General features: G+C 27.0%; 1 protein-coding gene and 1 long non-coding RNA gene across 2 annotated transcripts; both read right to left on the bottom strand.

The window, feature by feature from the left end:
• Positions 1-2,120: 2,120 nt before the first annotated feature.
• On the bottom strand, positions 2,121-9,474 carry LOC122505175. The gene is made up of 3 exons (XM_043616657.1): positions 9,168-9,474; positions 4,431-4,607; positions 2,121-3,485 (listed from the first exon to the last, which is right to left on the bottom strand). The coding sequence occupies exons 1-3, from the start codon at positions 9,439-9,441 to the stop codon at positions 3,340-3,342; spliced, it is 597 nt and encodes a 198-aa protein (XP_043472592.1). The 5' UTR covers positions 9,442-9,474; the 3' UTR covers positions 2,121-3,339.
• An 11,109-nt stretch (positions 9,475-20,583) lies between these two features.
• LOC122505176 lies at positions 20,584-24,164 on the bottom strand. The gene is made up of 3 exons (XR_006301892.1): positions 23,657-24,164; positions 22,715-22,790; positions 20,584-20,957 (listed from the first exon to the last, which is right to left on the bottom strand). It is a non-coding gene; the product is annotated as an uncharacterized LOC122505176 (long non-coding RNA).
• Positions 24,165-25,658: the final 1,494 nt, after the last annotated feature.

Genomic DNA, 25,658 nt, shown 5'->3' with positions numbered 1-25,658 from the left:
ATGGATAAAAATTATCTTTTTTCACAACTTGCGATTTTGATTTAATAAACTTTATAATTCACGATTATTTTGTTTTAAACGAAAAAAACACGTAATTATTACTAAAATAGGGGAGAGTGGGTCAAGACGAGGTACCGGCCCTTTTTAACAAACAAATTAACCAATCGCGATTATACTTTACATAATACTGCACCGAGACTATAGTTTCTTGTTTATAAAACCTAAAAGCCATGAGAACAAATTGTTTATCTGTTTTACTAAAAAAAACTGTTTTCGACGATTTTCTTGTCATTTTTTCACTGTTCTTAGAAGGTGTTTATTATTTAACAATAACAGTTAATGAACTGTATAAATTTTTTTCTAACTGGCAAGGGTTACAGAAAAAGGGAAGCATATGTTTTTTTTCTTTATTGAATCGTAAATTGTAGTAATTAACGTTTTTCTTCAATTTCGTAGGTGGGGGTAAGATGGGGTAGGGGAGAGTGGGGCAAGACGGGGTACACAAATTAAGCAAAAGAAAAGAGAAATATGAAAAGTTAAGAAAACTACTTAAATCAAGACTGAATAAAATAAGAGTGGCCAAAAAGAAAAAAGTTTGTCAAGTTAAATCATCAATTAGCGATGGTACCTAAAGTGGAAAATACACCTTGTCTCTATTGTAATGGTTATTATTTAGACTCAAATGAAGGCTGGGCTGCTTGTTCTGTCTGCGGCAAATGGGCTTTGTGCAGTTGTGCTGGTGTCGATGACGAAGATGAAGATGCAACCTTTACTTGTAAAATTCGTCGACAGAAATAGGTTGTTTTTTTTAGTACCCCATCTTACCCGCCGGTGGGGCAAGATAGGGAGATTTGCAATTTTTTCAATATTATTAATTATAAGCTTTTTTAAGAAACAGATGGCCTTTGTACGCCTTTTTACGAAAGACTGATTCATAAAGATGATAATTAAAAATAATAATAAAGTATATATTCGATAATTTTCGTTTTTTTGCGCTTTAAACCTTAAGTACCCCGTCTTGCCCCACTCTCCCCTACATTTTTTTCGAAACGGTTTTTTAATCAGGGGAATGTTGACAATACAAAAAAATTTTCCTTTTTTTCTAGAAGGCTCAGAACATAATTTGTTATTAACATTTTATAAACAAATTATATAAAAAACTATTAAAAATTAATTTTTTTTTAAATAAAAATTATTTTTAAATACTTGATTTCATGACGAAGAAAACCCATTTTGGTATTTTAAAATCGGTCAACTGGATTTTGAGAAAAACATTTTTTTATTCAAGACTACAAAAAAACTAAATTGTTAATAACATTAACAAAAAAAAATTTTTTGTTCTAAACAGGGTCTTTTTTTACTCTACGAGGAATAAAAAAAAATTATTTTAGATGAAAAACAAAATTATTTTTTTTAAAGTGATCCGTTTGAGAAATTCTGACCCTATATATTTTACTTTCGATATTGATACATAAGATTGAAGAATAACTCTACATAATTACATAATTTTTTAAGTAATAATTTTGATGTTACAAGGTGGGGAAGTAAAAATGCCCTATTTCTCAAGAATAACCCATATATATATTTATATTTTGTCTTTTTGATATGATTTTTGTTTTTTTTTATTAGATTTGGAGTACCTTTGGATGGAAAGTTATTGTCTCCATTTTTCGATGAAGCAGAAATTAGAGAATGTTCCTTTGCAAAAGGTAATAATCAATTAATAATAATCAATTTCACTTCTCTCCATGCTCTAAAAAAATTATGTCTTTTTCCTTCAGCTGAATGCCATTTGTTCTAAAAACGTTTTTAGAACATAAAAAACGTTTTAGAAACGTTTCTAGAACAAAGACGTTTCCGTGCCTACAGGGTTTTCAACAATAAAAAAAAGAATGAAAAATCCGAACAACTTTTAGGAATTGCGATTAAAAATAGGAATTCTCTTAAAATATAAGAATAATAACTATAATTATTTATAAATAAATAATTATTTACATCGTTTTACTTTAGTATTTCTAGCTCTTATCCTGACTTTCATTTAAAAAATTATTTTTTCTTTTAAAGAAAAAAAGGGAAATTCTTTATAAGGGAAAAATTTCACTTTTTAATGCCATGTAAAATATTTTTACTCGTCTTTTTATATAAAGAAAAAAAATGACATATAAAATTAGACAAATAAAAAAGAATATTGTTTTGCTCTGACATTAAAAATAAAGAAAGCCAAAGGGGTCGCAATATTTCCTGTTTCTTCAAATTATTATAAATGCTTTTGTACCATATAAACAAATAATCTTTTATCTCGATTCAGTCATTATGCGCTGAGTTCAGCTCCGTTTTTCCCGTAATGAGATTGACCCTCAAGTATACAATATAGTAGGAAAAGAGCAAGCTTAATGCAGAGTAAATCGTAGGAAGATTTAAAGATATTCCAGGTTTGGTTGTACTAAAGGAAGCGCAATATTTACGACGAAGATCTACCTAAGACATTAAAAGTACACAGTATATATTTCATTCGAGAAAACTTGTATTCCACTCCTTTTATTTATAGTCAGTATAATTTTATTTCTGCGAGGAAAGTTATCTCATTATTATAATTTTTTTTCTTTTTTTTTAAACGACGAGCGTTCCACATATTTGTCATTAAACTGTAAATATTTTATTATCATATGAATGTTTTTGTTTTGTAATAATTTGTATTTAACTTTATAGTATATGATATATATACAAATGCATAAAGTGAATATAAAAAAATATGTAGGTACTTTCTTTACAAATAAATTTGAATAAATAATATAACTAATGAAATTAATAAATAGTAAATAAAATAAAAAATAATTATAAACTCTTGCAATACACGATAAATTAAATAAAATGATTTTCTTTTTTTATAGAAATATTGTTTCAATGTTTCAATTTGCAATTTTGTGAAACTTGCAAAATATTGAGGCAGTTTTGCTGTATTATTTGATTTGTGATTTTTAGATAATTTTTTAACCTGCACGGAAAAACCTTTGAGAAGTCTGCCTTCCCACTGTCACAAAATTTCGCTTCTCACTGCATGGAAAGTCTGATCGCCCGCCACTGGGTGCGTAGCATTACCGTTTTCGATAGACAAACTTCCCAAAAAGTTTAGAAAATTACAACTGGGTACGTTGGTCACCCAGTTTGGGAGTGCAGATGAACAAGTTTAGTGGTGGCGCTGACGCATAAGTTTCGGGTGAGCAGACTGCTTAAAGGTTTTTCCGTGTGAAAGATATATTTTTTTATAGAAAAGATTTTGTACTGGTTTTGTTGAGGATTTTTTTTAAATGTTACAAAAAATTCTTTTTATCATTAAATTTATCGAATCCTTCTTTTTCTTCTTCGATATCCACCGGTGTCGTCGGGACTTCCATGATGATCATAATCGACACTCGTACTGTGTGTATTAATATACGAATGATGTGGATGCTTTATTATCTCATAAGATGTTTTTTCTGGATGTTCTGTAAAATTATATATTATTTATACTTTTATATATTTATTTTATAATCATTATAAATTTGTGTTATTTTTCTGTCGTTATCTAATTTTGATTATTATTATTTTTAATATTATTATTATTATTATTATTATTAATATTATTACTATTATTTCTATTATTATTAGTATTATTATTAATATTATAATTATTATCATCATTAAAAATAATTTGGAGTTAATTCCACAAATTTTTTTTTAAATTTTAATGAAAAAAAGTGATATATTTAATTGAAAATCAAAAATTCCTTTCTTTTAAGTATTAAAGTAAATTTCCGTTAGAGTCTAATTTTCTCACACAGTTACTTTAAAAAGTTTTATTTATTTAATTTTTGTTAAAAATAAATATACAGAGAGAATATAAAATACAATTCGGTCACTAGAAATTATATTTGAAATTAAATTGCGGACAAATTCATGTATGTGAAAAGTAATCTTGTTAAAATCACAGCGGGTAGCCGAGTACAGTTTAAAAAGGGGTTTCAAGCGGAACGAGGACACTTGATACACGTTTATAATGTGTTATTTATAGAAAAAATAATAATTTTACGATAATAGTAAAAAAAAATTTTATATTTGACATTGTTATTTATTTTAGTTCTAATATATAATTTTGTTCTTAAAAAAATGGAAATTTCTATATCTACTCTGTATAAATTAGAAAAGGTAAAAATTAGATTTAGATTTCATTTCTTTTCAGAATTTATCGCTATTCCTTTTAGAAAAAGTTAGTTTAACTTTTACATGGAAATTCCATGTAAAAGTAAAACTAACAAATTAATTCACATTATGAGAATTGAAAATAGTAAATTTTAATTTTGGTAAAATAATTAAATATACCTATTTAATTGCAATTTTAATTACTAGTAGTTTTTTTTTCAACTGTCTTGTAAATTAATTATTATTCTTACCTAGAGCTTTCTTCAAAGCGATAGCTGTCGCAATGGCTAAAGCTACTTTTGCCACAATCAGAGCTTTAGTAGCCAAGGCCCCAACGACATGTACCATTGCATAAAGTAAGGTTGCTTTTGCGACACCTGCCATCATCATGAACATTTTTCCATAGCCCTTTTTCTTTTTTCCCCTTCCTAGAAATAAAATTATTCAGATAGAAAAAATCAAAATTTAAATAGTAATTTAAAAAACAATTATGTTTTAAATAAAAATAAAAAAGCATTATACATTCCCAGTGGGGGTATTTTTTTCCTCCTAGAGGTGTATAATTAAATTAATTAATTAAAATAATTAACAATTTCCTAGCAATTTACAAGTACTCAATGACAAATTTATTAGAAACTATCAAGTAATTAATAACTAATTAATTAGGGAGTAATTAACGCTTACAGCTTTTAAACAAATTAGCCGATATACAAAGTTAAAATTTTTTTTTAATCAGTTGTGCCCCCTACAACTTCTCCATAGTGTGCAAGAGCATTTCCGGTTAGGTTAGGTCAGCTAGTGATATGACGTTACAAAAATACGTCAAAAGTAAGTTCTGCCTTTAAGTTGTAACAGTGTATTTTTAAATTACGTGTAATACTTTTCTGTAATTTTAACTTTTTTGTTGAAAAATAGAGTAAGGAGGAAAGTAACACGTTGTTACTTTCCTCCTCGTTTCAATATTGTGCATACTTTATGAAATGACTGAAGTAAATCATATTTAAAGTTACAGATTAGATTTTGTTTGTCAAAAATAATGAATTACAAGTAAATTGGCTTTCGTTTTGACATATTAACGTAACTTAAAAATGATTTATTGAACCAGAAAACATTTTTATTCTGCGTTCATATTTTGTTTTATTTTATGTTTGTCATAATTGTTAATTTTTGCTTTTAAACTTTAGATAAAGTTATTTTTATGTTTTAAAAGATTAATTTTTTATTTTTTATTTTGTTTAATGCCAAAAATATGAAACATGAAAAATTTGGCTACTTTTTTTAAAGGGTAACACACTCTAGAGTCAGAAAAAGAGACCTATATATTTGATGAATTGTTTTGAGAAAATAAAAAATGGAATAGGATTTCTTTTTGAAAGGTTTATTAAATACTTATTGAAATATGAAAAAAAAAACTTTTTGTTTACATTATATAACAAAATGACGGCGGTAAATTTTTATGTTCAAAATCGACTATTTTTTTACGGCCATAATACTTTTTTGAAAAGTTTAAGTCCTAGAACAAAAAACAAAGAAATTTTATAATCACAATGTAAACTTTATATTTTATAAAGAATTTACTGTTTATTTTTTGGCAAAAAATCGATTACTTTACTCAGAAAGTGCGCAATTTTTACAAGAATTAATATAAAAAATCCCATATGTGCTACCAAAGTTTATATTATATAGATCATTAAATTTCTTTGCTTTCTGTTTCAGGACTTAAACTTTAAAAAAAAATTATGCTGACATTTTGGCTCGCATTTTGGTCATAAGAAAATAGTCGATTTTGACTATGAAATTTATCGCCGCCATTTTGTTATAAAATTTTTTTTATATTTCAATATGTATTTAACAAACCCTCTAAAAAGAAATCCTATTTCTTTTTTCATTTTCCCAAAACAAACCATAATTCTAAAACGTTACTTTCCTCCTCGGGGGTTAGGAGGAAAGTAACAAATGCAGAGGTAGTGAAAAAGTCATACTGTGAACTGGTTACTTAATCTAAATGTCTAATTCAAATTTTATTTAACAGGTGAAAGTCCAAGCTTTCAATTAAGGTGTCAACAAAAATTATTTGTTAAATAGTTTGAACGCTACAATGAAAAAACTGATTTTTGTTACTTTCCTCCTCGGTCTCCCCTAATTAATAACTATAATTATCAGTTTACTAGTAGTTAATAACTAAATAATAAGCAATTTACTTGTAATAAATAACTAATTTTAAATCATTTTACTAGTAGTAAATAACTAATTATTTAGAAATTTAATAGTAATTAATAACAAATTAATTTGCAATATCCTACTAATCATTAACTAATTAATTAGAAATTTACTAGTAATTAAAAACAAATTAATTTGCAATTAATAATTAGTAATAATTTGTAATTAATTATTAATTAATTAGAAATTTACTAGTATTTTTTAACTAATTCATTAACAATTTAATAGTAATCAATAATTAATTTCTTATTAATTTACAAGGGATTCATAACTAATAAATGAAGAATTGACAAATAATTGACAATAATTTGGTTAGTGTAAAATCAAGGTGTTAGAAAATTAAATACAAATATGGTAATTGGCTTTTGTAAAGCAATAAATAAATAATTATTAAATGTCTATTTAGAGATGGTGATTAAAAGCAATTATAAAAAACTAGTATCATTTTTTAATGTATATCATGTATTGAGCGTTATTAATAAATCCATTAAGTATAAAAACCATTGTCTGTTAAGGAAGCTTATTAAAAACGTTGATATAAAACAATAAATCATCTCTAATTAGATGAATTACACTTTAATTGCAGCTAATTTAGTTTTGATATCTGTAAGTGGAGTAGCGAGAAATTACATGTGTTCACTGACAGGTAATTGCGCATTTTATAAAATCTTTCATTTGTAATTAAGATATCTTGCGTAACAAATAAGTGCATTGGAAAAGTAGATTTAGAAAATTTATAATTTTGCTTGACAATCTCTTTTTTAAAAAAATTGGTTTAAGCATTATTTTTAATTTTTTAATTTTTTAATTCAAGGAAAGTGAGACGATTAATTCATAAACAAAAGTTTATTATTAGCAAATTACTATTAATTTAATGTTTAATTAGAAAAAGTAGTCACTATAGTAAATTTTAAATTTATGATCTGTGAGTGTTAAATGTCAGTAAAATATAAAAAATCTTTGAATTTTCTTTACAGTAGAAATGTTCGTATTCAGTAAGAAAATAATCAAATAATCAGATAATCGTTGAAGAAAATAAAGCGTCTAATTTTTACACTTTTATATATCTTTTCTGATAATGATTAACAAACATTAAATTAATATAAATGAATAAAATATAAGAATTTTTTTCTCTTTTTTTTAACAAAATATAAAAATAAATTTGGAGTGGAAAGAGCCTACTTAGGTCAGATAATTAATTGTTAATTTCAAACAAAGTTTACAATTTTGCTTTAAGGGGAAATACCCATTGTTTAGTCAGACGCAGTAAATTATGAAAGTCGGATATAATTTTGATTTTCTTTTTTAATATAAATGAATTTTCTTTTAAGTAGAACTAAACTCGTTGAGTCAGACAATCCAAAAATAAGGAGGAAAACTGTTTTTTATTATTTTTTAAGTAGAAAAAGTTTCTTTAATCCAGACAATCAATTATTGAAGAGAAGGAAAATTAATAATGCTGTTTCAAGTTGAAATGAAATTTTAAGTTTTGCTGTAAGGAGAACTATAACCTCCTTTAGACAGTCAGTAAATTATTGAAGAAAAATAAAATTTTTAATTTTTCTGTAAGTAGAAATAGCTATGTTTAGTCAGACATTCTGTCTAGATAATGAAATATATGCGGGAGACTATTTTAAACTTTGTTTTAAGTAGAAACATACTTGTTTAGCCAGACAGTCAATTATAAAAGAAACTCAAATTTAAAATGCCGTTTTAAGTAGAAATATTTTTTAACAGTTAGACCTTTATTTCTTTATGTAAATTTTGAATCTTATGCCTAATTTTTAAAATAAAACATCATTTTAATTTAAAGTGGAAATAGGCTATTTTATAAATAGATTACAATTATTACTTTTGCTGCAAGTAGAAATAGTCTCGTTTAGTCAGACAATCGTTTGTATCTGTAAATTCCAATTTCAAATTTTTAATTTAAAGTTGAAAAAACAATCCAATTTTTTCTAAAATTTTTCTTAGCAATTTCATTTGAATTTTAACTCTTCTATTATTACAAATGGAAAAAATTGTAATATATTCCTATTCTTTTACAGGTACAAAAATGTCCTCTAATTATTTCTTGGCTGATTGACATGTACTTTTTCTACTTAAAATAATCAAAACTATTTACTATTTTACTTAAAAATAGTAAATTAAATTTTAACCGTAAAAAAATATTGTCTAAAAAAATTTTTTAATTCTTTTTCATTAAACAGAGAGTAAAGAGATTGTTATAGAAAAATTTAGTTTTTTCAAAAAGTTTTACAAGGGAGTGAAAAACAATACAAGAGGAATAGTAAATAAAATTCATAATTTTGGAAAAAAAATAAGCAGAAAAAAAATTCAATATAAATTTTTCTCACATTTTAACGACAAAATCCATTTATAATTTACACTTTCTAATATTCTTCCACTGTTTTTTTTAGAATTTACAAGCTCGATTAAACATTATTATGTTCAATATACTTTTCCTCGAAATATCCATTGAATAATTTGAATATTTTAAAGAAAAAAGATTCTTTATTTCTAGTAGAAAATCTCACTTTACAGCCTTTATAAAAAAGATATCACTAGTTTTCACATTAAAGTGCATTAAATTGAATTTATCAGCATTAGAATGAACCTCCCCTCTTTTTTACTTTCTTAAAAGAAACCACAGCAATTCATTCGCAAAATTGCTTATAAATGTTATCTACTAAAAACAAAAAAGGAATATATGCAAAACAAAACAGTACAATAGACACAAATTCCACTCTTCTAATATATCCTCCTACCTTCTTCAATAAAAATATTTTCTCCATTCGATAATACTTGCTCTTTATCATTCTTGACAACCGCACTATTATTATTATTATCATCATCTTTATTCGCGGTTGAGTTAGAATTTATTTTACTATTTGTAGCACCACATTGAGATGAATTACTATTGACACAATCGGTAAGTGACAATTGATAATTGTAACGTAAATTTCGATTTAATGGCTCGGCATTAATAGCGGCGAAACCACCAAAACTCAATAGGGAAAAAGCGATCATCTGCCGATGCATCTTCGACACTGACTGCAAAGTAACTGGCAAAAGCAATTTTTATAAAGCACTTAGTAATTAGTCGAACACGAAGATGTAATATTACGACATACAGAGCGTGAATTCCCCTATGCTTGCATTTCATTTTATATTGTGTATACATATATATAGATACATACAATAGACAATTGTGGTATAATCTTCGCTTACATATAATGTATGACTTACTTGACCATTGCGTGGGAGTTTCATTAATTTTTCATAGAAACGTAGAAACGAAACTGTTATTTGTAACTGTTTTGGATGCAATTGTAAATTTTCTTTGAGGGGAGTTGCTGAGTGTTTCCAGTATTTATTTATTACAGTATTTGGTATTTATTTTGGTAAATATTGTAGTATTTAGTCATTATTTTTGTAATTATTCAAGTTCCAGGACTATTAAGTTTAGAATTTACTATAGTACTAGAAATTTATTTTGAAATTTACTATATAGTACCTACTTAGTTAGTTAGTTTTAGATATAGTTATTATACTTTAATTAACTAAGTATTAGTTAGTTATTTACTGTAATAATTGTTTCATGAACTATTTTAGTTTTTAGTATTTATTTTAATTTTTAGTATTTATTTTAGTACTTACTAAAATAATTGCGATGCCTGCAAATTTTTTTATTGTCAATTTTATTGTCAGTTTTATTGTCATAATTTAGTAAATTATTGTGTTTTTATGAAAAAAGGTTAACGAACTAATTTTTTAACCTGTCAAATCACTTGATTCATGGAAATTGGTCGTAGACCATCGCAGTCTACATCAAAATAATGTATAGCAAAATTATAGCCAAATAACCAGGCTTTCCAAAAAAACTTTTCGTTTTTGATCCGAAAAGGTCTTACCTAACTATACTTGCCCCACCCTCACCTATTGCAATATTTTGGTATATTTTAAAGTATTTAGTGATGACTTTGTTATTTATTGTAGTATGTAGTACATATTATGGTATTTACTGTAATATTTAGTGATTGTTATAGTGTAATAATCTTCGTACATATTATAATGTTTAGTAATTACTCTCTAAATCTGAATATGTGAAATTTCACTTATTGTACGTTATAAGTCGTCCTCTCGATCAATAAGTGCATATACACTTATAAATAAGTGAATTTTTCACTTATTCTGAGTGAAATTTCACTTATTATAAGTGTATATGCACTTATTGATCGAGAAGACGACTTATAACGTACAAATATGTGAATTTTCACATATTCAGATTTAGAGAGTATATTAGTACTGATGGTAGTATTTAGTACATATTATGGTATTTAGTACTTATTGTAACATGAATTATAGTCATTAGTATTTTGTCAATGATTTTTGTTTCCTGATTTTTATATTTTTGTTACATTTATAAAGGTTTATTTTTATTAAAAATTTTATTTTTGGTTTACCACCATTGTAATTGCAGTTATAGTATCGCAGTAATGAGTACCATAGCAAACGTTTATCCCAGAAACGTTTGCTAAAGTAGTGACAACTTTGTTTATTTCAATCAATAAAGAAAGCAGAAGCAACCTCATTAATGAAATCCATGAAATAAATGTTTAGAGAGTCTCTGAAAGCGTCCGAAGGAGAAAAAAAACAAAAGTGTATAAAAATCACGTGACCAAAGTTGTAAATTATATTCACAAAAAGAAATGTTAAATAGCAGATAAATCTCAATTTACTATCGCGAATGTGCGATACCGCCTGGTGTACATATGATCTCGTGTAGAGCCTAATGAATAATCAGACTAACGAAGCAGTCACGATTGCGCGCTAGAGAACGCAAGCAATGCGATTAATGAGCAAAACAAAAAAGAAACTTGATTGTAAACATTTGCAGCACGTGGTTATGGGAGCACACGTGCGCTCTCTCTTTTTTGCAAATCTTCTTCATTAAAAACAGACGAAAAAAGGAGAAAAATAAAACAAGAATAAGCAGAAGAAGAAAAAGAAAGAGAAAAAGGAAGTTGAAGAAAAAAAAGAGTGAAAGGATGGAGAAAACAAAGAAAGAGAGAAAAGGTGAAAGAAAGAAAAGGTGGAGAAATATAGAAAAGAAGAAAAAGGAGAAGGGGAAAGAAGAGAGAAATGGAAAAGAAAAAATAGAGATAAGGGAGTGGAAGGAAAAAAGGAGAAGAAAAATAAAGAAAAGAAGAGAAAAAAGTGTGAGGAAAGGAAAATTAAGAAGAAAACAAAGAAAGAGAAAAAGTGAAGAAAGAAGGAGAAAAGTCGAAAGAAAAAAAAGAAGGAGAAGAAAAAACGCAGAAGGAGCGTAAAGGGGGAAGAAGGAAAAAAGAAGCAGAAAAATAAAGAAAAGAAGAGAGAATGAAGAAGAGAAAAAGGGGAAAAAGAAAAAATCGAGAAGGAAAAGGCAGGAAAAAAGGGAGAAAAGTGGAAGAAAAAAATAAGAAGAAGAAGGAAAAAGAGGGAAATGAATGAAAAAATGAGGAAGAAGAAAAATAAAGAGAAGAAGAGAGGAAAGTGTGAGGAAAAAAGAAGAAAGAGAAGAAGGAAAAAGAGGAATATTAAGAAGATGAAAGAGGTAATTGAAGAAGAAAATGGTGAAGAAGGAAAAGAGAAAGAAAAGATTGAAAATAAATAAGGCAAGAAGAAGGAAAAAAATAAAATAAAAAGGAGATGAAAAAGTAAGAAAAGAAAAAACGAAGAAGAAAAAGTAAGAGAAGAAGAAAATGAAGAAGAAGCTTCTCCTGCCATTCATGATTTCATGAAGTTTGTTTTCTCGGTTACATTTTCGCCTCCCACGATCTTCATATAAAGTCAACTGCACAGCATGAAAGTGGAAAATGAGGACTAAAAAAGGCCTTTTCAATGAGCTGCCGCGCGAGATTACTGCGCGACTGACTCTTTGTGTGCCACTGGGCCGATTGAGCATCCTCGATTCCCTGCATCTTCACCATAAACCATGTTTCTTTTCTACTATACATATATATGTTTTCACATGTGCATACATCTATATAAAGCGAGTGTCTCTGCAAAATATATTGGCGCGCAAAAGTCCGAAAAGATCAAAAGTTAAATAAGGTTAAATTCAATAAACGTTGGACAGAATGGAGCCGCACTACGGCAATTGGAAAACAACCTTGACAATGGCGTAACTTGATGTATCCTTAATACAATCTACATTCTTGTTTCTCTTCGTAGTTGTGGCCTTGCCATACAACCTTCTTTCAATGTCAAAGCCTTCGAAACATGTTCCTTAAATGGATTTTCCTGAAATAATTAATATTTCCTAAAAAAAAAATCCGAAGGGAAAAAAAGCAAAAGAAAAAAAGGAAATTATGGGAAATTTATTCTTATTTATTTTGGCTAACTTTCCTAATTTTTCAGTAGAAACAGTCTTCTCTAGTCAGATAGTTAATTGTCGTTATAAAACAGTAATTTTATTTTTGTTTTGAGTGGAAACAGGCGTGTGTAGTAAGACAAACGCTTTAGGAATGAAAAAAGAATTGTTTTAGTAGGAACCTTTACCTGAAACAGCCATAAGTTTTTTTAGAATAGCGAAATTAATTGAAACAACTAAAAATTTTCTTTATATCGTGAAATTTGTAGTAGTTCCAGCTAAAGAATTTTTTCCCAGAGAAACAAATATCGAAGAGAAAGCTAATTTTGAATTCATATTTAAAATAAAAATAGCTTCTTTTAGACAGTCAGTAAATTATTTAATTATTACAGTAAAATAGAATTTTGAATTTCGATGTCAGTAGAGCAAGTCACGCTTAGTCAGACAATTAAGTATCGAAGACTTAGACAGTTTAAAATTTTGTTTTAAGTAGAAACATACTTGTTTAGTCAGACGACCAATTTTAATTATAATGTAATTAAATGCTGTTTTAAGTAGAAATCTTCATTACTAAAATATCAGATTTGGGATTATTATTTAATAATGACTTTTCTTTTAATGATTATATATATGGAGTGGTTTCGAGAGCCCTAAAATCTTTAGGATTTGTAATGAGAACATCATCAGTTTTTCATAATGTACTTTACGCTTGTCAGAACGATTCTTGAGTACGTTTCCGTTATTTGGTCACCAATGTATGTGTTTAACATTGTTAGAATTGAACGAGTTCAAAATCGATTTTTGAGGTTTGCTGCAAGGCAACTTAATTTACCATTTGACAGTCATGCCCATGATTATAATGATCTGCGTAATGCACTAAATATTCCTTTGGTTTTGTCAAGATTTCTTTATAATAATTTATTGTTTTTGTATAAAATTTTGAATGGGTTTATTCTATGTCCTGCTTTTTTATCAATGATTAATTTAGCTGTTCCCCCTAGAATCACTAAAAATTTTGTACCTTTCCGAGTAAACTTTCATAGAACGAATTATAGAAATAATAAACTTATTTTTAGGATTAGTAGAGAAGCTAATACAATCTCAGATCGAATTAATTTTTTTGATAATAGTTTACAAAGGTTCACCTTAGCATTGCGTAGAATAGTCTTAAGTTTCGATAATGTTGAGCCAGCCTAGAAGTTAGTTATAAAAAACTTTTGTAATTACTATTGTAATTTTATTCTTTTAAGTACTTTTGTACGAAAGGGCATGTCCCGTTTATAATGGAAAATAAATAAATAAATAAATTACTAGTCAGACCGTTATTTTTTCAATGTAATTATTTACATATATAATTATTTCTCATGCGTTTTAAGGGAAAATATCATCTTTGAGTATTAATGTCATTAAAAAAAGTATGAATTTTCTATTCAGTAGAAATGTTCTTATACCCAGTCAGACAGATATGAAATAAAACGGAAAATTTATTCATTTTTTTATATATCTTTTCTGATAATGATTAATAAGTATTATTAAGATCATAAATGGATAAAATAAGAATTTTTTTTCTTGTTATCCAATATAAATTACTTAATCAAAAAAAGGAATTTATTAATTTTGAGTGGAACCAGCCTACTTAAGTCAGACATTTAATTACTAATTTCAAACAAACTTCACAATTTTTACTTAACCCTTCATCACACACCCAGTGAGGGATTCCCTCCCCGGTTTCAATATTTTTTTAATAACTTTTGTTTTACTCAATGCAAATAAAACCAGTTTCTATACCTTTCGACAGTTCCCTTCTCAACACATTGCTATAAAAACATTTAGTTTAAATATAATTAATCTTTAATTATGAGTCTTTAAAGCTAAAAAAAAACTCGAAAAAGTGAATTTGTGAGAAATTTTAAGCAAAACAAATCAAATTGTCAAAACATTTTTTGTTTCACTGTTAGTTATTAAAAAAATTAGATTATAAATGTAATTAAAATGAATTATTTAAGGGGGGGGGGGTATAGTCTATTCGATGAAAAAAACGGATGTTTTTTAGAATTTTTTTTTGTCGATACGCAGAAAGTTAATTTATTTTATCGCTTTGTATATAATATTGCAACATTTGAACAATATTTCTCTAAATTTTAATTAAAAAATATTAAGAATTGAGCGAGATAATGAGATTTTCCTCAATCGACTCCAAAAAAAAATTCATTTGCAGTGTACGCTTTAACTCGCAACAGAATCATCCAAATAAAAAAAAATCAAAGTGCATTTGTCAAAGGAGATGTTTTTTCAGGTAACTCTGGGAGCTTTCTTTTTTTAAATTACCAATTTTTCAATAATAAATTAATCGATTTTTTTATATCGAAAATTGACTTTTTGGCTTTTAAGTGCTACAAAAAATCGAAAAATAAAAAAAAAATTCCTCTAAGCGTTACCTTAAAAAAAATCTACATTAACAAATGCACTTTGATTACACAGCCACACAAAAAAAATAAAGTGTCTTGATCTGGGGTCGAGACTTATATATTCCGATGTATTTCGATGCGCTGAATCCGAATCCGCCCTCAGAATTTGGCCAATGGGTCCTGGTTTCGCCCTAACCTCAAAAAATACCCTAAAATCGTTAAAATGGTCACTTTTGATTTATCAAAATTGAATCCAACCGCATGTTGATAATTTTCTAAGATCCCTTAATTTAAATAAACTATTCTATAAGCTTTTCAATTGAAAATTGTTATAAAACATTAAATCTATCGAACCTAACCTCAAAAACACATCTAAGATTCCAAACAAACAAATTATACCATACACAGCGCAATAAAAAATTGGTAAGCTCATGTAAGTTACAACTTAGGTGTTTCTATGACTGCTGATTACGAATCCGGTGTTAGTTTATCAAAATTCAAAATGGCGGATCCAATATGGCGGTTTTTAATATTTTAACGATTATTTTAAATTTATTACTCGCGGTTTTTCGGGACCTTTGATAACGAATCCTATATCAATTTTTATACACGCTAAAAAAAGTTCTACTAAAGTAGATATAACAATCACTTTAATAGCTATAAGTTTCACTGATTTGGCTCCATCGATAATCCATTTTCGCTGATCTAGCGAAAATGATATTTCTTGCGTTATCTTTTGAAAACAACGTAACCTCAAAATAACACTTGAATGAAAACATTTTTAAATTAATGTTCAAAGCGTTTATTCAAATTCTATTAATTATATTTTTTATATTATAACTAATAAAATGTAAAATTAGTAAATTAATACTTATTTAGAGGTAAGAAATGTAAATTTGACATTTGTGATTTTAGAGAAATTTCTATGAGAATGGTAAACTGTCAAATATTTCCAATATGGCTGACCAGTGAAATTCATTTTCTCTATATCAGAGAAACAGTTTGACTACTGCATTGGAAATCATTCATTGAATTAGTTGAATAGATTCTTTATGTTATTTATTTTTGAAATTACCTGTTCCCCACAGTAAAAATTTTTTTCCGTGTAATCTTAAAGTCTTACGAATTGTTTTCTAACAATTCGTAAGACTTTAAGATTATAAAAATTGATATAGGATTCGTTATCAAAGGTCCCGAAAAACCGCGAGTAATAAATTTAAAATAATCGTTAAAATATTAAAAACCGCCATATTGGATCCGCCATTTTGAATTTTTAGAAACCGACATGGGATTCGTCATCAGCGACCCCGAAAACCCCCGAGTAACGATTTTCAAGCCAATCAAAACAAATTTTAATTATATTGTTCGCCATATTGGATTCGCCATTTTGAATTTTGATAAACTAACACCGGATTCGTAATCAGCCGTCATAGAAACACCTAAGTTGTAACTTACATGAGCTTACCAATTTTTTATTGCGCTGTGTATGGTATAATTTGTTTGTTTGGAATCTTAGATGTGTTTTTGAGGTTAGGTTCGATAGATTTAATGTTTTATAACAATTTTCAATTGAAAAGCTTATAGAATAGTTTATTTAAATTAAGGGATCTTAAAAAATTATCAACATGCGGTTAGATTCAATTTTGATAAATCAAAAGTGACCATTTTAACGATTTTAGGGTATTTTTTGAGGTTAGGGCGAAACCAGGACCCATTGGCCAAATTCTGAGGGCGGATTCGGATTCAGCGCATCGAAATACATCGGAATACATATGTCTCGACTCCAGATCAAAACACTTTATTTTTTTTGTGTGGCTGTGTTATTTGTATTAGATGATTCTATTGCGAGTTAGAGTGTACACCGCAAATCAATTTTTTTGGAGGCGCCTGAGAAAAATCTGATTATCTCGCTCAATTCTTAATATTTTTAAATTAAAATTTAAAGAAATATTGTTCAAATGTTGCAATATTATATTATTATATATATTATAGGTATTATATTATAGGGGAGAGGGCCCCAAGCTGGTCACCCTTAGAAAATTTTTGTATATGACTTAGTATCTTCAAATGTTTTTTGTTATTGTTACTATTTGAGAAGAGTAAAGTTTTGAGGTAAATAGTTGTATGAGTCTGTTTGTAACGTGAACGTCGCATAAAATTTATGTTTTTAAATGATCAAGAAATTTTTTTCTCAGGGTGTTAAAATCATCGAAATTAACCATTTTAAATTAGTAAAAATCGTTATAATTATCTTTATATATCATACAATAATGTTCCAAATGAATATAATTAATATTGTGCTTTAAAAATTTTTTTCATTAACGTTTAAAAAATTGTGTCTTGGCCCTAAGGTGGACACTTTCTTGGCCCCAAGGTGGTCGCTTTTGATTTTTTATGAAAATGTGTTTATACGTTATATTTATCAACATTTATCACTGTGAATGTGAATTTTATCAATTTTTAAGTTTTATGATGAATAATAATGAAATAGAATTATTTTCAAAATTTTACCTGTCTAATTAATACATACACAAAAAGTATTATTTTTGACGAAAGGACAAAGTGCAAAAAAAAATATGTAATATGTTTCTGTGATCATGAAAAACAATTAATATTAAATAAACAACTTAATAATACGTTTTTTACATTTTTTTAAAACTTTTTTAGTGAATTTTTGTATGGTGACCACCTTGGGGCCACTTTTTTAAAAGTCGAATTTTCAACTTTTTTTAAAAAGTTCCATAACTTTTTTTTTATTAATGAAATGAAAAAAACTTTATGATAGGAAGTTAGGTAATAAGATAAAGTTTCAAACACCGTATTATTGACCTTTATATATAATTCCATTTGAAATCTACAGTCGTTCAAAAGATGGGTGACCACCTTAGGGCCCTCTCCCCTAGATATATATTATATCTACTTGAAATCAGTAAGTAAATTAAATGCTTAATAGAAAAAAATATTTCCTAAAATTTTTTTATTTTTTTCATTAAACAGAGAGTAAATAGATTATTACAGAAAATTTAGTTTTTTGAGAAAATTCTACAAAAGAGGAAAAATAATACAAGTTGAAGACTTTAAATAAAATTCAAGATTTACGATAAAAAAACAGAAAAAAATTCGATACAAGTATTTTCAAATTTTGAAAAGCAGGACAATTTTGAATTTTGTTTTATACGTGGAAATAGTTCTTTGCAGTCAGACATTTAGTTGTTAAAATATTATTACCTTTTTTTTAAGTATTAACATTCCAGCTTGACCAGACAAGTATTTCTCAATACATAACAAGAGTTTTCAATTTTTCTTTAAGTGACAATAACCATTGTTAGTCAAACACTGAATTTCTCAAATAAAATAAAATTTTTAATTTTTGTTCCAACTTCCAAGTGTAGAAATCATCTCGTTTAGTCAGACCCTTAATTTTCGAAGAGAAAGACAATTTTTATGTTTTGTACCAATTAGAAATAATTCCGTCTAGACAGTCAACAATTAATCGCTCTTGTAAACTATTACTTCGAATATTTCATTATATACGTAAAAATAGACCAGTTTAGTCAGAAAATTAATTTATTCTATCAATAACAAATATCTAAACAGACCAAAAAATATTTATTTCGAAAAAATAAAAAATTGGCCCATAAGTAAAATAACTTTTATCTCATTGAGTCAAAAATGACAAATGTTACACAAACAATAGTTTTCAAAATAAAAAAATTGCACAAATCCGTTAAAGAAGGAAACAAAAGTAAATTCCCAGGAAGATAATTCTTTGTCTGCATTAGCTTCAGTGTTAGAAGATAATATAAGAGAGTCACACAAACGACAGTGAGGTTTTAATTTTGGTTTCTAACGTTAAAGAGGAAGTGTGAGGATGATGATGGTGATGATGATAATAATAATATTCCTGGGATCCATTCTCAATGTTTCTATGTGAAAAGAAAATATGTGCGCGCGCGTAGGATGTGGCACAACCTTAATGCTGTTAAAACGTCACAGCAAAAGCGTTAGGTACTAAGTTAAACTATGGAATCGCAAAGTAGGTAATGGCATCTAAACTGTATATGGCATCACGTGTATAGTACAATATCGAGGAAAATAACGAAGCAATATACACATAAAGTCAATTATTCGTATTTCTTCTAATTCTTCGGCCTTCTATTTCTTTTTTCCTTATTTCTTCTATATCTTCTTTTCTTTTCTCCACAATTTTTATTTCTTATGTATATTTCTTCTATTTTACTTTACCTTCTATTTCTTCCTTTCTTCTATTTTACTTCGCCTTCTATTTCTTCTTTTTCTATTTTCCTGTACTTTCTATTTCTTCTTTTTTATTTTTTCTATACTTTCTATTTCTGCTAATAATTCTATTAATTCCATAACTTCCATTTCTCTTATATTTTATAAGATCAATTTCTTCTATGCTTTCTATTTCTTCCATAATTTATACATATAGCTTTTATTAATTATATTTCTTCCATTAATTCTATAATTTTTTATCGTTTTGTTTCATCTAAATCTTCTATTCCATTTATGTTTCTTATATCTTCTATAGTTCCTATTTTCTTTTTAATATTTGTTTCTTCTATTTTTCCTATGAATTTTATTTCTTCTATGACTTATTTTTTTATAACAGAAAAAATAGAAAAAAATATAGGTGATATTTTGTAAAAAAAGAATAGCCCTTCATTTTTATTTACAACTCTTAGTTGTTGGATATTTTTTCTACAACTTCTATATCTTCTTTCCAGGCTAAAATTTTCTTCTATTTTCATTGACAAAATTAGACTATCCAGAGGTGAAAATTATGCTTCATCATAACGATAATCAATGATGACGATGCAAACACACGTTAGAATACACAGTTTGATTTATGATTCTGAAAAAAATTGTCATTTATTATTACAATCAGTTGAAGTTATTCGCACGAATAAGACAAATAACAACAATGAAAAAGACACGTCATCAACACTGTAATATTAAATTTATGCAGTACAAACACGGACATTGCAGAGATGATAATTAAAAAAAGTTACAGATGCGACTTCCATTCTTGGATTGTAAGTGGAAGTAATTTTTTTTTTAGTCGCGAATCGTTTTATTATAACGGAAGATCTTTTTGATGTTGCCTTAATGTCATCAGGCTTGACGAACGAGTTGTGTGTGATTTGAATTATGCAGAAGGAGAGAAATTTTTCCGTTAAACGAAAATGACATTGAGAAAGAAATCTGTTTTTTGAATTTTTTCTTTCTCGATTTGATTTCTTTATTTAAGTAAAAATTGAAAATAAATTTTTATTTTTAATCATTTATATACTTTTCACAGTTATTCTAAGGATATCAAGTTGAGGTAAAAAACGTATCAAAATAGTTGCAAAGCAACACAGAAATACAGGTTTTACATTTATTTTATTATTTATCTTTTTATTTACTTACTTATTTTTGAAAAGCAAAAAAAAATTGTTTCCAATTTCTTTTGCTCTGCGATTCCTATTATATTTCCATAGACGCGTCGAATATAAAAAAGGAGAATTTATTTTCCCATCTGTACTCTTCATATTGATTTACTTCAGTCGTTAATTACAGTTTATTGCCGCACGGATCGAAAGGATTAACAACCTGTCACAATTACCAGCTCTTTAAGCAATTTTCCGCTATGGAATTTCGATTACAGTTGGAGGTATCTATATAGATATACGAAGACTTATAAATTTTCTCCCCATTATGACACAAATATTTCCATTCCGCATACATGTCGACTCATTGATATTGTAATAACCATTTTAGAAGAATGTCTATAAAAAGTAAATTAAATAATTCAAATGATTATCAATTTGAGGAAATTTATTTTTCATTACTAGATTTTTATTTGTGTATATTATAAAGATCTGATTATAATATAAATAATAGGCGAAAATCTATATTATGTCAAAATAAAATGTATATATGAATTTTATTTTTATGCGCGAAAAAACTAAAAAATAATAAATAATGGTATGATTAATAAACATATCATATAAAATAATATTAACAATAAATAAAAAAAATTTTTGAATTGAAAGAATAAAATAAAAAATATTAAAAATGAAAATAAAGTATTACTGAAAAAAATACAATAATTATACCTTTACCAAAAAAATAGAAACAGGAAACAATAGAGAAAAAGTCAAATTACAAATTAAAAATAAAAAAATTGTTAAAAAATTATATACTTAGCTTTTGATATATTGGATAATTGGATTAGTAAAAATGCGTAAAAAGAAGAAGTGTAAAAAATGAAAATTAATAGTAAAAATAATGACAGAGTAATATTATAACAAATATAAGACTAAATCTACAAAAACTTCAATAAAACTATTTAATTAATTGAAAAATGGAAAATTGAATAATAAATTATTATTAAAAGAAAAGAAAATAAGAAAATTGTGAAATATAAACCAAGAGTGTCAAAAGGAACTTAACCGCAAATGTCTCTATTTGACGAAAGTCTAGAACGACGATAAAATAACTTTTATGGTTTACTAAATATTCTAATACTTTATTCGTATAATAAACAATAAAATATAAAATGAATACACGAAAACAAAAAAGAAAAGAAGAAGAAAAGAAAATGCAATTTATTGTGATGTGAAAATTGTCACAGCATGCAATCAATTCAATTGGTAACCGTTATCACTTTATAGGTGTTGAATGCATCCAGGATATGTTTAATAGATTTTTTCTCACATCATCTTCGTGACAACAAAACTTGTATTGTAATTTTAATTTAGAAAGTACTTAATGAAGTTTATATACATATTTTTTTCTTAGTTTCTGTAAATAATGTTATTTACAGAAACTAAGAAACTTTAATTAATTTCGTATATGTATATGATTTTTTCTAATTTTATGATGATTTTTTTATTTATTTATGGAACTATGCCCTTTCGTACAAAGTACTCTTAATACTAATTTTATTGCACTACGCAAAATTACTAAATATTATCAAAAATGAAACATAAGTGGCTGAACTTAATTTATTTATTTATAAATTATTTTTTATAGTAAATTGATATTTTTAGCTATTTTTATTTTATTTTATTTTTGTAGCTATTTTTAATAGTACATAATAATTATGTTTAATAGGAATTAGATAGTTATTTTTACATTAAATCACTATTTGTAATAATAAATAGTTATTTTTATTGCAAATTGATATTTTTCGCAGTAAATAGTTATTTTTATTGAAAATAATTATTTTTTAAAGTAAGCAGTTACTTTTTATAGTTAATAGTTATTTTTTAATTAATATCCATTTTTATTTTTACAGTAAATAATTATTTTATTCAGAGAAGACAAATAGTTTTTTTCCTTTTGGTTTAAAACAAAGGCAGCAAGTTTTATATTTAAATACTGAACCAATATTGGCGAAGGAGAGTGCCTAAATCTTTAAACAACTCAATTGCTAATATTGGCCCAAGATTGAACATTTTAAATTCAAAGAAGCCCTTGTTTACAGTAAAAAAAAATTTTTTAACTATTAAAAACAAAATTCTTTACATTACTAATTTACCTTGGTTACTGTATTTTGAACCTTGGCCCAATATTGGCTCAGTCTGGGTTTTAATATCCTCAACAGTTTTAATTACCTTGAGAAATGTAAATAATTGTAATACTTTTTGTTTACACTATACAAATGAATAAAATCAAAATATTAAAATTGAAGACAAAGAAATAGAATAAAGAAAATAAATACTAAAAAATAGAGCTTTAGTCTTGATTGAGTTTCAATGTTCTAACCTGGCTCAACTGGGGCCCTGCCAACATTTTTAACATTTTTCGATTACATTTAAAATATTTATATATTTTTAATTGAATCGAAAAATATTGGGAAAAAAGAGAAAATGAATTCAGAAACAAAAAAATCTTTCACTGGTACCAAATAATTTCCAGTTTCCAACCTAGCCCCAACCGGAGCCCTGGCAAAATTTATTATATTTTTGAACTAAATGACAAATATGTAAAATAAAAATCAAAATGAATTAATTCAGAGAAATAAAATAAAAAAATGAATTAAAAATTAAATAAACTTTTCACTTGTATGAAGAAGCTTTCAGCTTCAAACCTGGCCCCAACACGGGCCCTGACAAAATTTACAATATTTTTCCATTAAATTACAAATATATAAGATAAAAATTGAAAAAATGCAAAGAAATGATAAGGAATAAATAAACTAAATAAATGAAAACTAATTAACTCAATAAATAAACTAAAATAACTACATAAAATAATAATGAATATATATATATATATATATATATATATATATATATATATATATATATATATAAAGTAATAAAACAAGCAGATAAATAAATAAAAAATAGAAAACAGCCAACATGAAAAATAACAGAATACCGATCAATGACAAAATATGAAAAATAGAATACGAAGCAGAACACGAAAATTAGCAAAAATAAAAAAATGACAAAAAGTAGAAAAATAACAATCTCACTGTATTAATAAATGAAAACAGAGAACATCGGAAAATAATCTCCTTTGAAACTGACGGAATCACTCAATCAAAAACCAACACTGACGTGCAATTTAATCGAAACCACTAATCTCTGAAAACAAGGAGCTAAATTCTTGTTGCGCATCTTCCCCCCACTTTCGCGAAAACTAAGAGTTTATCGTGCTGCACTTCTTGCTTTCAAAGTAAGCTAGACTAGTTATTCTTACCCACGTTCTAAAGTCTAAGATAGAGAAAGAGAAAAAGAGAAGAGGTCACAAGAGATCATGAGGCCAAGATTGAAGCACCAATAGGGACACCATAAGTCCTTCTCCCCTTTGTCCCCATACTTATTTTCGCCCCCAACCGTTGCTTCCAATTTTCATTGGATCATCGTGTCTCTTCTCTCTAAAAACTTTCAAATACATACTCGTTGTTTTTAAAAATTCTCTGCCAATTTCCCTCTCTCTATATATCATTCTGTCTCTTTTTATCAATTTTTTTGTCTTTTTCTTTCTATCTACTTTGACCCTTTTTCTCTTTTTTTTGTCTATCTTTCTATTTTTCCCATCTTTCTTTTTGACTCTCTGTCTCTCGCTATGTTCTTCTTTTTCTCTTTAAGTTGGTTTTTTTATTTTTGTAACTTTTTTTGTCCCTTGCTTTCCGTCTTTTTTCCTTTTCTCTGTATTTCTTTTTCTTTCTTTTAACCGATATTTTGTATTTTTTGTCCTTTCTTTTTTTCTTTTTGTCCCTGTTCTTTCTTTTTTTCTTTTCCTTAGTATTTTGTGCCTCTCTTTTTGGATTTCTCTGTCCTTTTTCTTCTTTTCTTTCCGATTCTTTGTCATTATTTGTTTCTTCCTTTTTCTTTTTTAAGTTCCAATCTTTTTCATTTCACTGTTTTTCTTTCTTTCTTTCTCTGCCTCTTTTATGACTTTCTCTTTCTTTTTTTTGTCCCTTTTTCCATCGCCTATCTATTTTTTGTCTCTTTTGTTCCTTTTCTTCTCTTTTTTCAGTTCGTATATTTTTTCCGACAATGATTCTTAATTTTTCTTTTGACTCTAAATCCTTCTTTATCATCATTTCTCTCTCTTTTTATTTTCTTCTGAAATAAAATATTTCCTCTTTCTGTTACCTTCCTTAGTTTCGAAGCATTCTTTTCTCTACTTTTAATTGTCCCTTATTTATTCTGACTCTCTGTCTTTTTTTGTTCCACATTATTTTTTCTTTTTTTCTCTCTGTCTTTTTCGACTTTTCGTCTCTATTTTTTCTGACTTACATTATCTGTCTCTCTTTCTTTCTGTTTATGTTTAACTTATTTTTTCTTTTTTCTACTCTTTGTCTCCTTTTGTCCCTTTTTCTCTATTTTGTGTACTTTTCTGTCATTCTTCGTCCCTTTCTTCCGATTCTCTGTTTCTTTTCGTTCCATATTCTTTATTCTTTTTTCCTGTCTATTTTTATCCCTTTTATTTTCTCTTTTTTTGCCTTTCTGTCCTTAGTCCTTTTCTTCTCTCTTATCTTAAACACTTTTTACTTTTTATCTCTCTATCTCTCTTCGTTCCTTTTTCTTATTTTAATTCTCTCTTTCTCTGTTTTCTTTTTGTCCCTTTTTCCGACTTTCTTTCTTTATTTCCTTTTTTACTGCTCTTTTTCCATCAATTTCTCTCTTTCCAGTCTCTTTCTTTCTTTCTCTTTTTGTTTTTTTTTGCCCTTTTTCTTTTTCCCGATTTTCCCATTCCTCGCGCATCTCTCTCTCACCGAGCGAATAAAGAATTAACGAATAGATTTTCCAACGAGATGTTTCACTGCACTATCACTTGCGACTTGAGTGGGTCTCTGTGTCAGGAAGGTCACATACCCGCCGCCACTGCCATCAAGAATCCCATCCCCCGTCTTTCTTCTTCATCTTCATTCGCGATACCGTAACAACGTTTGAATCCAACCAACCAACCAACCAACAACATTGAAACATAGATTCATGAATATATACATACAATGGAGGAATTCA

The sequence above is a fragment of the Leptopilina heterotoma genome, unplaced genomic scaffold (genome assembly GCF_015476425.1).
Source record: "Leptopilina heterotoma isolate Lh14 unplaced genomic scaffold, ASM1547642v1 Lhet_347, whole genome shotgun sequence".
In the NCBI taxonomy this organism is placed as follows: Eukaryota; Metazoa; Arthropoda; class Insecta; order Hymenoptera; family Figitidae; genus Leptopilina; species Leptopilina heterotoma.
The sequence above is the reverse complement of the archived record's forward strand: the minus strand, read 5'-3'. Positions and strand labels throughout refer to the sequence as shown.